Raw genomic sequence first — 17500 nt, forward strand, 5'->3', positions numbered from 1 at the left:
AAAATCTTCTTGGAAAACCTGTTATCTTTATGTCAGAATCGTGTGTTTTGAAATGAAATGGTTAAATTTTTTTTTATTTGTTAATAGTTATCTTGGAAATTCTCTAATATCTTCATGCCAGAATCGTGTGCTTTGAAATGGAATGGTTTAAATTTTTTGATAATTTTTTTGGAAATTCTCTTTATATCTTCAGATGAAGGTCGCATTTTCTTGGAAATTCTCTTAATATCTTCCTATGAAGATCGCGAGTTTTGAAAGTAATTGGTTTAACCTTGTATTTAAAAATTTTTATATTGAGATACGTATCTTATAATTTCTGAAATATTTCGCTTTGCTTTCACGTAATGAATAAGATTTCCTTCCTTTTGCTTGTGCAGTGGAAAATCTTTTAATATCTTCATGTCGAGTTCTTTTGAATCGAAACTGAATTTTTAAAAACTTATTAGATATTTTTTTGTATTGAGAAACGTATCTATCATTTACTAAATTGTTTTGGTCGTACTCGTGTGTTTTCAGATGAAATGTTTTAAATTTGTTAATAAATGTATTTGTATTTGAAATACGTATCCAGTTATTTGCTTAAATGTCTAGGTTTGCGGTTACCCCCAAGTGAACGAGATTATTCAGTATTTTGGAAAGAAATATCACCACGCTCTTAAATCCAGGAAGTGAAATATAGTGCTGCGTTTATTCTAGGAAATTTGAAGCAGTTCGAGAGTTCCTAAAACGAGACGTGTATGCAGATACAACCGCGTTGTGTATATAGTGTTGAATATATTTTCTGTATGGAAAAGTGCGGAATCAAGTGAGAGAAAGAAAGAGAAGCTGGTGAGATGGGAGTGTATTCCGCAGTGCCAGTCGATGGCTAGTGACAGTGACACTGTTGCTATGAAAAGGATTTGGGTCTCGGACGGATGCGTGACCTGACCCAGGTCATATATATAAGAATCTCCTTGGAGTTTTAGTCCCAGCTTCTCACAATCGCCATGTCTCAACCTTACAAAGCAGGTAGGTCAAACTGTGTGCGATCGACATGTTTGAATTTTTTCATTTTAAAAAAAAAAATTTGTGAATTATTCTCAACGTGTTTTTTACTTCTGTTGGTATGTCGTTTTGTTAATGCGTTTGTTTTTAGCCACATAATAAAGGCTGGTTCGCATCATACCATCACGTTACCGACACATCACGTCACGTCCTCGTCCCATCAGCCTTGCCTTGTATTTACACTATCCATCACATTCCCGTTCAGTTCGTGCCCAACCGCAGCGACTCACAGATTTAGCGGTAAGAAGCTTCCATAAGCACCGTCACGTCACGTCAAAATATTCTTTCGAAGAAAGCGTGTCGTGACGTGACGGTGAATGCCGTGTGCTTGATGGTGACGTGACTTGATGTAAGAAATTCTCACGTACTTTGACGTGACGTGATGTGTCGGTGACGTTATGTTATTATGTGAATCAGGCTTTCAGTCTTATATCTATAGTAATGATGTCATATTTTCCTTGTCAGACAAGGGGAATGAGCAAGTCCCCGCACATTGATAAAAAAAAACCTTTGGCATTGTTAATTTTTTGTGTATGATGTGTTACCCAGGAGACATTTTTTGCAGGATATGTATTGATTTTGTACTGTTGTTCTTCTTCTTTTAACGTATGTACATGTATTGTACCAGTACTGCACCAGCGCCCTTTCTCCCAGCAGCGAGGAGACGTTGCGCGGTTAGGTCGACAGTCGAGACGTGCGATGTGTCTGTTATGTTTTTAGAAGGTGTTGGAGTGGCTTTGTTTGTGTGTGTATTAGTCTGTAACACCCATTTGTTTTTAAGCAAGCCTATCCGTTGATTACATACATAATCCCGGAGGGGAAATTTCGAATATATGTTATGACCCAGAGAACAACTTGTCGTAGTTTTAAAACCTGTAGATTTCAGCATCACGAAGAAAGATGACGTCCAGTGTGTCGTTGCAATTATAGCTGAGTTTACTCTTGGGTAGAATATTTGCCTTTAGACCAGCATAAGACTTTGAAGAAATAATCAGAGGTACACGAATGAAGGGTCTGTGTGTTTACAGGGAATGCGAAGCATTAACAGAAGATAACCATAGAGCGAGGGGAGATATTAAGGGAAGAAAACAGATCTCTAAAAGATACCATTCGAAAAAGGTAAAAGGAGATATTATATTCAGCGGAGAGAGAGAGAGAGAGAGAGAGAGAGAGAGAGAGAGAGAGAGAGAGAGAGAGGGGTGTAAATCAAACACGCAAAGGCATAGTGAAGAGTAAAATCCTCAAACGAGTTCTTGTGAGTCTCTCTCTCTCTCTCTCTCTCTCTCTCTCAGTTTTAAGCCACTACATCATGATTAAAAGTGGAAGAAGCTCTCCCAGGTACTCATCATTCCCAGGAAGTGGATCCAGTCATCTCTCTCTCTCTCTCTCTCTCTCTCTCTCTCTCTCTCTCTCTCTCTCTCTCTCTCTCTCTCTCTCTCTCTCTCCATTTATAGTAATACTGGGTAGCTTTAATGTTTCTAAAGTAGCATTCAGTATCCACGTGCGAGATGATTCGCCTGAAACCAGAACGCTAAGCGGCTTGATCGACTTATGTGAGACAAAAAAAAAAAAAAAAAAATATATATATATATATATATATATATATATATATATATATATATATATATGTATGTGTATATATATACATACATACATGCACACACACACATATATATATATATATATATATATATATATATATATATATATATATATATATATATATATATATATATATATATTATTGTATGTTACTAGGCCTACGCAGTCAAGCGGAAAAAAAAATCCTTGATCAAATTTTAAGTAAAAATCATTATAACCTGCGAAATAATATTTCAAACCAAGCTTCAGTACCCTCTGACCATTACCGTGGTAGGCTAAGTCCCAGTTTCAGTACCACTAGGAATGCCCTGTTTATTATCCTTATCAACTTTCAATTTTCAAAACCATGTTGGGTCAAAATCATGCGCTCTTGTACTGTCTGTTTATTGGGATGAGTCGCTTCAAGACCGGATAAACAGATTTATTGTAAATCATAACATAAAAATTTCACGAAGCAATAGGAAAAAATCTTAAGCCGTGTAAAAATAAAAGCACCCTACGCAGAATGTACTTCATTATCCCAAGAGGCGTTCATGTTTTATTCAAGAATAAAAATGAAAACTCGAAGATCAGTACCCCCGAATTCAAGTCGTGTCCTTAGGAAAAACCGCTGAGATACTGGAAATCGAACAAAGACTCATAAATTCTCTCAAGTCTGCAAACCAGGCCGAGGAAGACACGCCGGTAAAGAATATGAAGAATGAACAAAGAATATGAACAAAGAATATAATACCCTTACAGACACTTCTTGAAGTGAATCCTCACCCGGTACAGTGTAGGCGTTACTTGAGGTTCTTTTCAATGTTCTCTCTGCCCCCAGGTGCAACCTCTTTCATTCCTTTTACTGTACCTCCGTTCATATTTTCTTTCTTTCATCCTACTTTCCACCCTTTCCCAACAGTTGTGTCGTAGTGCAACTGCGAGGTTTTCCGCCTGTTGCACGTTTAAAACGCCTTTATTGTCAATTTCCGTTTCAGTGCTGGATGACCTCATATGTCCAGTGCTTGACTTTTGACCTAAATTTGATATTCCATTCCATTCAAGAAGGAAAAAAGGGATATTGTTTCTCTCAAGGGAAATGGCAGTAATTCATCTACGGTATCGCATTTCATCAGTCAGATAAAGCAGAAACCGGAATTCAGACTTATAGAATCGGTCCGTGAAATCGACACTCATCTTGACATCGTTAAATCTTTCGTTTAATATAACCACTTTATATTTTGCAGTAAGTTCGAAGGAAAAAGAAAAAAGATATGTGGACCCGCAGGAGCTTTGTCATACAATATCCACTCAAACTGAACCCTTAAATATCACCTAATGGAACACTGTTTATACCAGTCATGTCGGACGTTTCCAAAGGAGCAGTTCTCACTCTGGTTCCTTGTCATTATCTTGTGGGTGATATTGATTGCAACCTGCTAAGCTCGTTTATATTTTAATTTTAGGACCTTTTTTTCACGTCTCGGCAATATCAGACGGGTTCCAAATGACATAGATAATGTATTTTGTCCCTAGAGAAACCAGGCAGTCTAAAGTTTCCACTTGGGAGGAATTTAAATGTACACTGATTAGAAATTACGAAATAACACTTTTTGTTATGACTCAGAAGTGAACGTCGTTACGAAAAATCTCCGTCCTAGATTTTGGAGTCATCAACCCCTACGTTTAGTGCCGTCAGCGCACCCCAAGTGGTGCAGTGTAGGCATTACTTTGCAGCGTCCCTTTGGCCCTTAGCTGCGACTCCTTTCGTTCCTATTCCTGTACCTCCGTTCATATTCTCTTTCTTCCATCTTACTTTCCCCAACCCTCTCCTAACAATTGTTTCATGGTGCAACTGCGAGGTTTTCGTTCTGTTACACCTTTAAAACCTTTCCACTATCAGTTTCCTCTCAGCGCTGAATGACCTCATAGGTCCCAGCACTTGGCCTTCGGCCAAAATTCTATATTCCATTCCATCAACCCTTACAACCTAATGTGGTGTGGTGCAGTCGTCATGGATGGTCTACCCATCTTACTAGCTGCAGTCGGTAAGAAGGCCATAAGTTGGTGTTGTTTTTTATTGAACTGGCTTTATGCCAGCACGGGCTCTTGCTCATAGAGTAGCCCGTAAGTGTCAAACGGCATTTGAAGTTAAAAAAAAGGTCATGAATAAAATTAGTAGAAATAATGGTATGAAAAAGTAAAATTATGGTAATGAATAAAATGAGAAAATAATGGTATGGAAAATTAATAATATGGTCGTGAAATGAAGGGAGTAAAAATAGTGGTATGAAAAAGTGAAAAATGGTCATGAGTGAAATGAGTAAAAATAATGGTATTAAAAAATTAAAATATGGTCATGAAATAAAGAGAGTACGACTTATCTGGAAGGGATGTTACTATAAGTAGCTCTTATGGAGACATGAATGGTATAAAATATGACATTTGAAAAATCTAGAGTTTCACCACAGTCATAGAATTAGTATTTGATGTATTCTAGCCCAGCCAACACTGTACCTCAATCCAGCCGAGATTTTTCGTGATTTTCCGTTCAGATTCACTGCGTGAAACGTTGGGATCGTCACTTTTTCTACTTTCCAAGTATCACTCTTCACACATACTTATGTTTAAGAATTTAGTTAGGCAAGTTAGATCAGACATCAGTTGTTTCTATAATTGCTAAAAGTAATGTCTATGTCCCCGGCCTCTTGAAGAAGGAATTGATTTTCAGGTAAATCTCTCTCTCTCTCTCTCTCTCTCTCTCTCTCTCTCTCTCTCTCTCTCTCTCTCTCTCTCAAAACTAAATTTTATTATACTCTTCATTTTTTGAAAGTGATTATTTCTCTCTCTCTCTCTCTCTCTCTCTCTCTCTCTCTCTCTCTCTCTCTCTCTCTCTCTCTCTCTCTCTCTCTCTCTCAAAACTAAATTTTATTATACTCAGCCCTTCTTTTCTTGAAAGTGATTATTTCTCTCTCTCTCTCTCTCACAACATTAAATTTTATTTTAATCAGTCTTTCTCGGCAGTGATTTCCTCTCTCTCTCTCTCTCTCTCTCTCTCTCTCTCTCTCTCTCTCTCTCTCTCTCTCTCTTCTCTCTCTCCATTAAATTTTATTTTAATCAGTTTTTCTCGACAGTGATTGTTATTTCTCTCTCTCTCTCTCTCTCTCTCTCTCTCTCTCTCTCTCTCTCTCTCTCTCTCTCTCTCTCTTAGACTGACAAAACAATCGACCAAGGAAGTAATGTAGCCTCTCGTCAGCCTACATCATTGTATCCTTGAGATCTCCCTTTTAATCCAAGTTCATTTATAAGGATACGTGACCTACCGCAATATTCACTTCTTCAAATCCCTGGATACGTTTGATATATCATTCTGTTAGCTGAGATGCCTTTTATTCTTAAATGTCCTTTTAGCTCTGATCAGGTGGAAAGGCCAATGTTCTCTTGAGACTTAATAAAAGATATTTGGGAGAAAAGGAGAGATAAATGTTTGGGTGGTTGAAGAAATGGTTGGGAAAAACGTATGTTTGGTTGAAAAAGATTTGGGAAGAATGTATGATGAGTTGAAGAGGTTTGGGACAGGTATGTTTGGTTGAAGAAGGGACAAAGGGAAGGTTAATTTTGGTTAAAGAATGGAAAGGGGAAAGGTATGTTTGGTTAACGAAATATGGAAAAGGAATGTGACGGGAAAAGATAGATTTGTTTGAAAAAGAGAGAGGAGAAAGGTATGTATGGTTGAAGGAGGAGAAAAAAATGGATGTTTAGCGGAAAATGGGAAGGGGAAAGGATTATTAGGTTGAATAAAATGGGGATGAAAAAGGTAGTTAACGTGGAGAAATGGAAGGGAAAGGTATGTTTGCTCGAAAATGGGTTAGGTAAAAGGTAAGGCTGGTTGAAGTAGGGGAAGTGGAAAGCATGTGGTTGAAAATTGGAGGGGGGGGGGAAATGGGTTTGGTTAAAACAAATTGACAGGGAAATAAATATTTAATTGGAGAGGGGGGAGGCGAAAGGTATGTGTGGGTGAAGGTGAGAAATGAGAAGGGTATGTTAGGCCAAAGAAGGAGAATGTATAGAATAATTGAAATAATAGGATAGTTTTTGAAAAAAATGTATGGTTGAAGATTTGGGGAAAAGTTATTTCAAAAAAATGGCATTGAAAAATAACTGATAGGAAGATACCAAATGTCTTGTCTGGTTGAAGGTTGAGGAAGGAATGAGGGTATTTGTTGGGTGAGGGAAAAGCAATGAGGGGTTATAAATGTATGGTTGAAGAATGAAAGGGGAAAACAGCTAGGGAAAAAGCAATGTTTGGGTGAGAAAAAATGGGGTGAAGTAGGGTGATTGAAGTAGGGTGATGAGGGTGACTGATAAAGAGTGTGAGGGGAAAGCAATGAGGGTGAAGTAGGGTGAGGGGAAAGCAATGAGGGTGAAGTAGGGTGAGGGGAAAGCAATGAGGGTGAAGTAGGGTGAGGAGAAAGGAATGCCAACTTGAAGAGATGGAAGGGGAAAAGGAATACCGTTGAAGGAACAGTAAAAGGAATGGCAAGTTGAATAAGGAATGTTAGGATGAATAAGGGGAAGGGCGGTATATTTATTCAGGAAGGTGGAAGATGGTAGAAGATGTTATCATCTCTACGGCCAACTTGACAACGGCGAGTTGGAAGCTTATGATTATGAGATTCCCGAAAAGTAGGTCACTGGGCCAGAGGCAAGGAAAGCCGGATGTTATGCTATTATGACCTTTTTTTGATACGGTGACGTGTACTTTAATGTCTTATTTTTTTAATATTTTACTCGGTGGTATCAGTTTTTTTAATGTAATGTTATGCTTTTAGAGTTGTTTATTTGTAGAATGTTCAAACAAAACGTTGTAAACATGTTGCTTTTTATGTAACCTGTCCTATTTCTCTTCACCTTTTTTTTCTGGGGAATAACAAACAGCTCAGTTAGTGAGCGCCCATCGAGGCGTATCATCATCATCATCATCATTATTATTATTATTATTATTATTATTATTATTATTCATAAAAATCTCAAAATAGCATGTCATTGAAATGGTGAAGAAATTCACAATGGTGTAAATGTAAATATATATTAGAAATGTACAGATATTTCCAACATATATTTGCTTTCACACCATTCTGGATTTCATCACCATTAAATTATTATTATTATTATTATTATTATTATTATTATTATTATTATTATTATTATTATTATTATTATTGTAGTTGTTGTTGTTGTTGTTGTTGTTGTCGCCAACACACTTTATGGAGTTTTAATGTTGCTCTTTAAAATACTTATACAGCCTTGACAGTTTCGAAGAATTTAAACGAAAGTTCCAAAGCGTCACATTTCACTGTGATTCCCTCTAACACTTGAGATTAAGCTAAAATGTCGGTCCAGTAAAAACCACTGACAGGATTACCGTTGAAATTTTTAGTGTATTTCGAGTTTAGCTTTAATTATTGTCATATATGTCCATTAACGTACATCCCTTCAGGTTACTGATTAATTAGGCTTTCATTAGATGTATTTGCGTCAGAATGGGAGCTTTTTTGGGGGAAAATGTATAGGTCTAATTCAGTTTAATGACCATTTGCAGGACTGTGAAGAGAGGGAATAATGCCACGTAGTGGGGTAGTGCCGTCAGTGCACCTCATGCGGTGCACTGTAGACATCACTTAAGGTTCTTTGCAGTGTCCCCTCGGCCCCTAGCTGCAACCCTATTGTTGCTGTTACTACCTCCGTTCATATTCTCTTTCTTCAATCTTACTTTCCACCCTCTCCTAACAATTGATTCATGTTGCAACTGCGAGGTTTTCCTCCTGTTGCATCTTTCAAAACGTTTATTGTAAATTCCCGTTTCAGTGCTGAATGCCTCATAGATCCCAGCGCTTGGCTTTTGGCACAAAGACAATATTCATATTCAATTTCAAGAGAGGGAATGAATTCGTTTATGATGCAGATCATTCCTCGTTGACGAACTGTTGGAGATTCAATGAAATATTTTCACGTAAAGTAGGTTATGCAGTAGGCAGTAGTTTTGCAAAGCCGAATCGTACAGTTGTTTAATAATTTATTGAAAAGCAGTCTCGTAAATTGCGATTTTTAAATTCGTTTTAAATGTATTCATCAGGACAATTTTTCACAAAGACATTATAAAGGGACTTCACACACACACACACACACACACACACACACACACACATATATATGTGTGTGTGTGTGTACAGAGAGAGAGAGAGAGAGAGAGAGAGAGAGAGAGAGAGAGAGAGAGACTTAAAACGTAAACCTTGATTAATTTAGGAAATAATCTTGAGGAGAAACTTTGTCAGCTGATCTGCATGAAACTTTCATGTCGAGGGGAGCCGTCATGTGAAGCTCATCGATCAAACTAGGCAAGGTTCGGGTTGTAATCTGGGTTCGAAAAAGTTTCGGAATGATTATTCCTCGTTTGGAATATAGGAATGAAATTTCTTGGGTGGTTATAGGGGAGGATATGACCCTTCTGAGTTTATTGTTGGATTCTATATAATTTCCTCTCTCTCTCTCTCTCTCTCTCTCTCTCTCTCTCTCTCTCTCTCTCTCTGCACTTATCTATACCACTTCCTTATTTCCGTCTGCACTTATCTATACAACTTTTTTTTATTTCGTTCTGGACTTACCTATACCACTTCCTTATTTCCTTCTACACATATCTATACCATTTCCTTATTTCCTTCTGCACTTATCTATACCACTTCCTTATCTCCTTCTGCACTTATCTATAACCCTTCATTATGTCCTGCTGCACTTAACTATACCACTTCCTTATTTCCTTCTGCAGTTATCTATACCACTTCCTTATTTCCTTCTGCACTTATCTGTACCACTTCTTATTTCCTTCTGCACTTATTTATACCACTTCCTTAATTCCTTCTGCACTTATCTCTACCACTTCCTTATTTCCTTCTGCACTTATCTATACCACTTCTTATTTCCTTCTGCACTTATCTATACAACTTCCTTATTTCCTTCTGCACTTATCTATACCACTTCCTTATTTCCTTCTGCACTTATCTATACCACTTCCTTATTTCCTTCTGCTCTTATCTATACCACTTCCTTATTTCCTTCTACACTTATCTGTACCACTTACTTATTTCCCTCTGCACTTATCTATACCACTTACTTATTTCCCTCTGCACTTATCTATACCACTTTTTTATTTCCTTCTGCACGTATCTATACCACTTCTTATTTCCTTTTGCTCTTATCTATACCACTTCCTTATTTCCTTATGCACTTGTCTATACCACCTCTTATTTCCTTCTGCACTTATCTATACCACTTCCTTATTTCCTTCTGCACTTTTCTATACCACTTCCTTATTTCTTTCTGCACTTATCTATACCACTTCCTTATTTCCTTCTACACTTATGTATACCACTTCTTATTCCCTTCTGCACTTATCTATTCCACTGCCTTATTTCCTTTTGCACTTATCAATACCACTTCCTTATTTCCCTCTGCACTTATCTATACCACTTCCTTATTTCCTGCTGTACTTATCTATACCACTTCTTATTTCCTTGTGCACTTATCTGTACCACTTCTTATTTCCTTCTGCACTTATCTATACCACTTCCTTATTTCCTTCTGCACTTATCTCTACCACTTCCTTATTTCCTTATGCACTTATCTATACCACTTCTTATTTCCTTCTGCACTTATCTATACCACCTCCTTATTTCCTTCTGCACTTATCTATACCACTTCCTTATTTCATTCTGCACTTATCTCTACCACTTCCTTATTTCCGCTGTACTTAACTATACCACTTCCTTATTTCCTTCTGCAGTTATCTATACCACTTCCTTATTTCCTTCTGCACTTATCTCTACCACTTCCTTATTTCCTTCTGCACTTATCTATACCACTTCGTTATTTCCTTCTGCACTCATCTATAATCTATACCACTTTCTTTTTAGTAGTCCGTATCTGCCGTGAATATGTTCCCATTTCGCGTTCGTACACACACACACATATATATATATATATATATATATATATATATATATATATATATATTATATATATATATATATATATATATATATATATATATATATATATATATATATATATATATATATAGATGTAGATATATATATATATATATATATATATATATATATATATATATATATATATATATATATATATATATATATACGCACACATTCTCGACGCACGGTCGTTAGTGTAATGATGAAATTCCTGTTGCCTTATTGCAACCAAGGAAGCCCCCCCTCTTCCTTCCTTCCTTGGAAGATTAACCGTGAGAAAGCTATTCCTGAATTTCTCGCAACATATTTTTCCCTCGTGGATCTTATGCGAATATGCTAACGAATTCCCTGGAATGCGAAATGGGGATTTGGTAATTTCGTCTTCATACGTGTGTGCCTTTTTTTTTTTTTTTTTTTTTTTTGCTTCGTGGACCTACCTACACAACAGGCGCGACGAGCGTTATTAGTAAGGGCTGCTGCGGCTGTGGAATGAGCGGTATGGCATGAAGGAAGGAAGGGAAGAAGAAGAATTGAAGGATTGGAGGGTAACTGGACGCAAGGAGGTGCTCGTTTTGTTCTGCATGATAAGCAGTGACAGTAGGATTATTTGGACCAGTGCACGTCGGGGGTCACTAAATGTTGAAGTTAACTGTCATAACATAGGACAAACCACCACCTCCTCCTCCTCCTCCTCCTCCTCCTCCTCCTGAGCCCTCAACCGGATTAAGTACAAGCATATATTGCGAAGATTAATTCTGACTTGCATTAGTGTTGGTAGTCACACAGGAATTAAGGCTTTATTCCCCATAGGGGGGTTGTGCCGGCAGAGCACCTCATGCAGCGCACTGTAGGCATTACTTAAGGTTCGTTGCAGCGTGCTGCAACCCCTTTCGTTCATTTTGCTGTACCTCCTTTCATATTCTTCTTCCATCTTAATTTTCACCCTCTCCTAACAATTGATTCATAGAGCAACTGCGAGATTTTCCTCCTGTTATACCTTTCAAACCTTTTACTATCAATTTCCGTTTCAGTGCTGAATGATCTCATAGGTCTCAGTACTTGGCCTCTGGCCTAAATTCTATATTCAATTCAATTCAGTAAGGCTTTATTGTTGTGAACAGTCAGCTCTTCTTGAATACGTGAGTTTTCTGTAATGCTGATGGCTTATATGTGGCTTTCAAAGATTAACGGTTTTGTTATAGTTTTGGATTTCGATACATGGTTTTTTTACGAGGACTAGAAATATAAGCTAAATTTATATTAAAAGATTGGGTGACCTCCCTTTTCTTCAGAGACTGAATGAGGAGATAGGTCACTAAAATTTAGACTTTAGTCTTTTGCCTCTTCCGTATTCCCTATTTTAATAATGGCTGTTTTCTTATTGCGAGAGAGAATCGAGTCATCAAATTTTACTGCTTATAACCTTTTCAATTCCCTTATATGTATAAGGGTTTTCAATTCCCTTATATAGCCTTTTCAATTCCCTTATATAGCCTTTTCAGTTCCCTTATATAGCTTTTTCAATTCCATTATATAGCCTTTTCAGTTCCCTTATATAGCCTTTTCAATTCCCTCTATAGCCTTTTCAGTTCCCTTATATAGCCTCTTCAGTTCCCTTATACAGCCTTTTCAGTTCCCTTATATCGCTTTTTCAATTCCCTTATATAGCCTTTTCAGTTCCCTTATATAGCCTTTTTAATTCCCTCTATAGCCTTTTTAGTTCCCTTATATAGCCTTTTCAGTTCCCTTATATAGCCTTTTCAGTTCCCTTATATAGCCTTTTCAATTCCCTCTATAGCCTTTTCAGTTCCCTTATATAGCCTTTTCAATTCCCGTATATAGCCGTTTCAATTCCCTTATATAGCCTTTTCAATTCACTTATATAGCCTTTTCAATTCACTTATATAGCCTTTTCAATTCCATATATAGCCTTTTCAATTCCATTATATAGCCTTTTCAATATCTTGTATAGCCTTTTCAATTCCATTATATAGCCTTTTCAGTTTCTTATATAACCTTTTCAATTCCCTTATATACTGTAGCCTCTCCAATTCCCTATATATCCTTTTCAATTCCATTATATAGCCTTTTCAATTGCCTTAAACAGGAAAATAGTTTTAAATCGTTAACAGCAGTCAGCGAAGATCATACGATACCCACCTAACGAATTTTTGTATCACTAGTTTCAACGAACGTATAGGTTCCCTAAGATCCTGCTTAATCCTATGCCATGTGATATAAACCCCGTAGGAGGGTAGTGGTGCCATTAGTGCACCTGACGCAGTGCACTGTAGGCATTTTAAGTTTCTTTGCAGCGTCCCTCCGTCCCATAGCTGTAACCCCTTGCCTTCGTTTTACTGTGTCCCCGTTCATATTCTCTTTCTTCTACCTTACTTTCCACCCTCTCCTAACAATTGTTTCATAGTGCAACTGCGAGGTTTTCTCCTGTTGCACCTTTCAAACCTCTCTACTCTCAATTTTTCTTTCAGTGCTGAATGACCTCGTAGGTCTCGGCGCTTGGCCTTTGGCCGAACTTCTATTTATTGCTACATGACATAAAGCTGTTTATCGGCGTTCGAGTCGGTTATACCACCTGACGGTGTCTGGTATTCCTCCTCCTCCTCCTCCTCCTCCTCCTCCTCCTCCTCCTCCTCATGTGATACGAGGACTGGTTTTCCGGACGGAATGCAGCTCATACTCGCTTGCAATGTCGGCCTTGGCCCAGTCTACTTTTGGAACGCGTTACTGTTTGTCCTTAGGAAGCGTGCAGTCTCTCTCTCTCTCTCTCTCTCTCTTTTTTTTAAGGGTTTTGGGTCAGCTAGTACCAAGGACACTTCTGGTTCCTCCAAAGGGAATTTTTATAATATCCTTGGGTAGAGGGACTATGGTAGTTTAGTGATGGTAATTTGTCAGAATGAGCTGTTGGCCTTGTGTTTTATAGCACGGGCTCTTGCTCTACGAGCAGATAATAATAATAATAATAATAATAATAATAATAATAATAATAATAATAATAATAATAATACTCGTAGCGTTAGTCTTGCAATGGAGAAACAAATCCACACTTATGTATGGGTACAAATATCCATACATAACTGTGGATTTGTTTCTCCCAATAATAATAATAATAATAATAATAATAATAATAATAATAATAATAATATAGTGATAATATTAATAATATAGGTTGGCCAAAATTGGAGTGTTCGAAAGAACTGTCCCTGTTTAAGTCTTTGACAGTGTACGAGTTTTTTTTTTACTAAATCTAGTTATGTATGGAAATACCTTGCAAAATTTGGGGGTCAATAATAATAATAATAATTATGATAAAAGAAATTGAACAAAACTGGAATGTTTGGAAGAGCTGTCACGGTTCAAGTCTTTGACAGTGTACAAGATTCTTAACTTTATGTATGTATATAGAAATGCCTGGCAAAATTTAAGGGCCCCTGGAATAAAATCATGCCCCGTAAAATAAAGCAAAAATGACAAACGTTTATTTTTGAGCGAACATAAACCGCGTTATAAACGTCCCCAAAAATATAATGTTGTTTTTTCGAAGGAAAATGAGAACAATAGCTTTTATCCCCCTTGAAGAATAGAAAGGAAGAAGAAGAAGATGATGGTGATAGCAGCTATGACTGCGGATGACAGTGAGGATAATGGAACAGCTTTAAATTGTGTGCGCCATAAGACCGAGGCAGTTATGAATAGGCTAAAAGTAGATGTGTTATTAAAGAAGATGCCTGAGCCCGGCTGGACGTGAATACCGAATGAAGGGGGACGGATGGATTTTGCCGCCTTCGGGTCGAGGGGGCGTCCTGTTGTTTTCGATGTTTTCTTGTTGTTTCTGGTGCTGTTTTGGTTGATGCAGAGGGCTGTTGTTGTGTTTGTTTGGTCAAGTAGAGTGGATTGGCTTATTTCATTTCCGCAAGCAAAAGAATGAATGATTGGATTTATGTATTTATTATTTCTTATTATTTTAGGACAAGCGTTTCCTTAAAGTGTTTAAAACTCAAGGATTTCCTATCATTTTAAGACGTGAGCTCCCTTAAGGTCTAAGAAACTGTAGGAATTTCTATGATCTTAGGGCATGGTCTCCCTTAAGTCTGAAACTCTTAATGAATTCTATTTTTAGGACTTGCTTTCCCTTAAAGCCTAGGAAACTCAAGGATTTCTTATTATTGGAACACACGAGTTCTCTTAAAGCCTTTGAAACTGAAAGAATTCCTATTATTGTAGGACATGCTCTCCCTTAAAGTCAGTGAAACTGAAGGATTTCCTGTTATTTAGGACGTGCTCTCCCTTAAAGTCTGTGAAACTAAAGGATTTCCTGTTATATAGGACATGGTTTCCCTTAAAGTTTGTGAAACTGAAGGATTTCCTGTTATATAGGACGTGCTCTCCCTTAAAGTCTGTGAAACTAAAGGATTTCCTGTTATATAGGACATGCTTTCCCTTAAAGTCTGTGAAACTAAAGGATTTCCTATTATATAGGACATGCTTTCCCTTAAAGTCTGTGAAACTAAAGGATTTCCTGTTATATAGTACATGCTTCGAAACTCTCAAAACATTCCTATCAATTTAGGACATGCTTTCCCTTCAAGTCTTAGAAACTCTGAAGGACGTTATTTTAGGACAATTCCTCTCTTAAAGACTGTGAAACTGAAGGAATTCCTATTATATTAAGACATGCTCTCCCTTAAAAAGCCTTTGAAACTCTGAAGGAATTCATATTATTTTAAGATATGTTTTCCTTTGAAGTCTTGAAGCACTGAAGGAATCCCTGCTTTATTTTTTTTTAAGACATGCTCCCCTTAAAATCTTGGAAACCATCAGGAAATTCCTATTATTTCAAGACATGCGTTCCCTTTAAGTCTATAAAACTGAAGGAATTCCTGTTTTTTAGGACATGCTTTACCTTTAAGCCTATGAAACTCTCAAAGAGTTCCCATTAATATAGAACATGCTCTTCCTTAAAGTCTATGAAACTCTCCAGAATTCTTAATTTTTAGGACATGCTTTCCTTTAAGTCAGTGAACTTCTCAAGGAAACGAATGTAGAAATTCCCCAACTTATGTGGAGGTTCGAACCTACTCTGGGTGGGAGACTGAAGTTGACCTAATGCTTAACTTTTTGCACCGCGAAGAAGGATACGGTGCATTCACCCTCTAGCTGCAACCTCTTTCGTTCCTTTTACTGTACCTCCTTTCATATTCTCTTCCATCTTACTTTCCTCAACCCTCTCCTAACAATTGATTCATAGTGCAGCTGCGAGGTTTTCCTCCTGTTACACCTTTCAGACCTTTCTACTGTCAATTTCCATTTCAGCGCTGAATGACCTCAGGTCCCAGTGCTTGGCCTTTGGCTTAAATTCTATATTCAGCTCATCTCAGCGATACATTCACGGCACTGGTAAACAAGTTGTCGAAACCGCAGAGAGAGAGAGAGAGAGAGAGAGAGAGAGAGAGAGAGAGAGAGAGAGAGAGAGAGAGAGAGAGAGAGAGAGAGTTGAGGGTCATTTTTATAAACAATCAAGTAAACACAGGCAGTGAATTGATTATTTATTTACTGGCAGCTAAAGAAGAACCGCCTCAAGAAACGTTTTCATTTATTATCCCCCCCCCTTCCATTTAAAGGGGAACCGCATCATCCCTTATCTTTATGCTTAAAGAGGAGGACAAAGAGAATGTTAGTGTATCCTAGTTCCTTCCCCCTACCCATCTTCCCTTGCTGATACCCCTCCCCGTGACTCCCCCTTTCCCCTCCCTTGATTTGTTTTTGGTTGGATTAATTGGAATCCATGCTATCCGCTGTGTTATTGTCGTGGGCGGTCTTGCCTTGACCTTTGCTCTTGAAGGTGAGGGTAAATTTGGCTGCCTTTTTGTTAAATAGATGTTTGTGAGTTCATAAATATTTTATAAAGTCCTGATGGGATGTAATTTTGTACGTATTATATAGAGGCACTTGAGTGTTTAAATTGAGGCTCATTTGTTTATGCGTTGGACGTTGGTGGATGACGGTTCTTGTGGAATTTGGCCCTTTCAGTATGTGGTAGCAGTTTATATCAACTAAAAATACATGCTTGTATACATGGGTACATATATAATGTGTGTGTGTGTATACATATGTGTTTCTCTTTCCTTCATGGATTTTGTCTTTGTTTATATATTCATCACGTTCCATATTTTTGTGATTCAGTTATACGAACACACACACATATATGTATATATATATATATATATATATATATATATATATATATATATATATATATATATATATATATGTGTGTGTGTGTGTGTGTGTTTGTGTGTCTGTGTGTATAAAGTATATATACATGCTCACACACACGAACGCTTTCACAGTACGTGTATGTAACGAATGAGTGAGAAGTGCAGAGAAACTTCATGAAAGATTTTAACTTAGAGTATTTTCTTTGATGTTAAGCCACTTTTAAGAATATTTTTCTAGAAATGTAGAGCTACTCTGAAAGGATTTTCAGTGACGTAAAGTTGCTCTAAAATACTTTCACTAATGCTGCTTTTTTAGTTTTCTGTAAAAGAACTATTTTGTCGTCTTTATCTATCTGTCCGTACTTTTTATGTCCTCCCGCAGATCTTAAAAACTACTGATGGCTGCAAATTGGTATGTTGATTATCCACCCTCCAATCATCAAACATACCAAATTTCAGCCCTCTAGCCTTAGTAGTTTTTATTTTATGTAAGGTTAAAGTAGCCGTAATCGTGCTTCTGGCAACGATATAGGATAGGCCACTACCTGGCCGTGGTTAAGTATCATGGGCCGCGGCTCATACAGCGTTATA

The 17500-nt window shown here is 37.3% G+C and overlaps 1 protein-coding gene across 9 annotated transcripts in view; it reads left to right on the forward strand.

Moving 5' to 3' along the window:
• Positions 1 to 17500, forward strand: part of trio (trio Rho guanine nucleotide exchange factor) — a 1217727-nt gene that overhangs the window by 113124 nt on the left and 1087103 nt on the right. For 3 of the 9 annotated variants that reach the window (XM_067104907.1, XM_067104905.1, XM_067104909.1), the window contains one exon: positions 697 to 1008. The exons of 4 other annotated variants lie outside the window; for them this stretch is intronic. In XM_067104907.1, the coding sequence (XP_066961008.1) occupies positions 987 to 1008 (22 nt within the window). In that variant the 5' untranslated portion in view covers positions 697 to 986. Of the gene's footprint in view, positions 1 to 516; positions 1009 to 17500 lie in introns of those variants that run through there. 2 more of the 9 variants (XM_067104908.1, XM_067104906.1) reach the window with 1 other exon arrangement.

Source organism: Macrobrachium rosenbergii, chromosome 6 (genome assembly GCF_040412425.1).
Source record: "Macrobrachium rosenbergii isolate ZJJX-2024 chromosome 6, ASM4041242v1, whole genome shotgun sequence".
Taxonomy (NCBI): Eukaryota; Metazoa; Arthropoda; class Malacostraca; order Decapoda; family Palaemonidae; genus Macrobrachium; species Macrobrachium rosenbergii.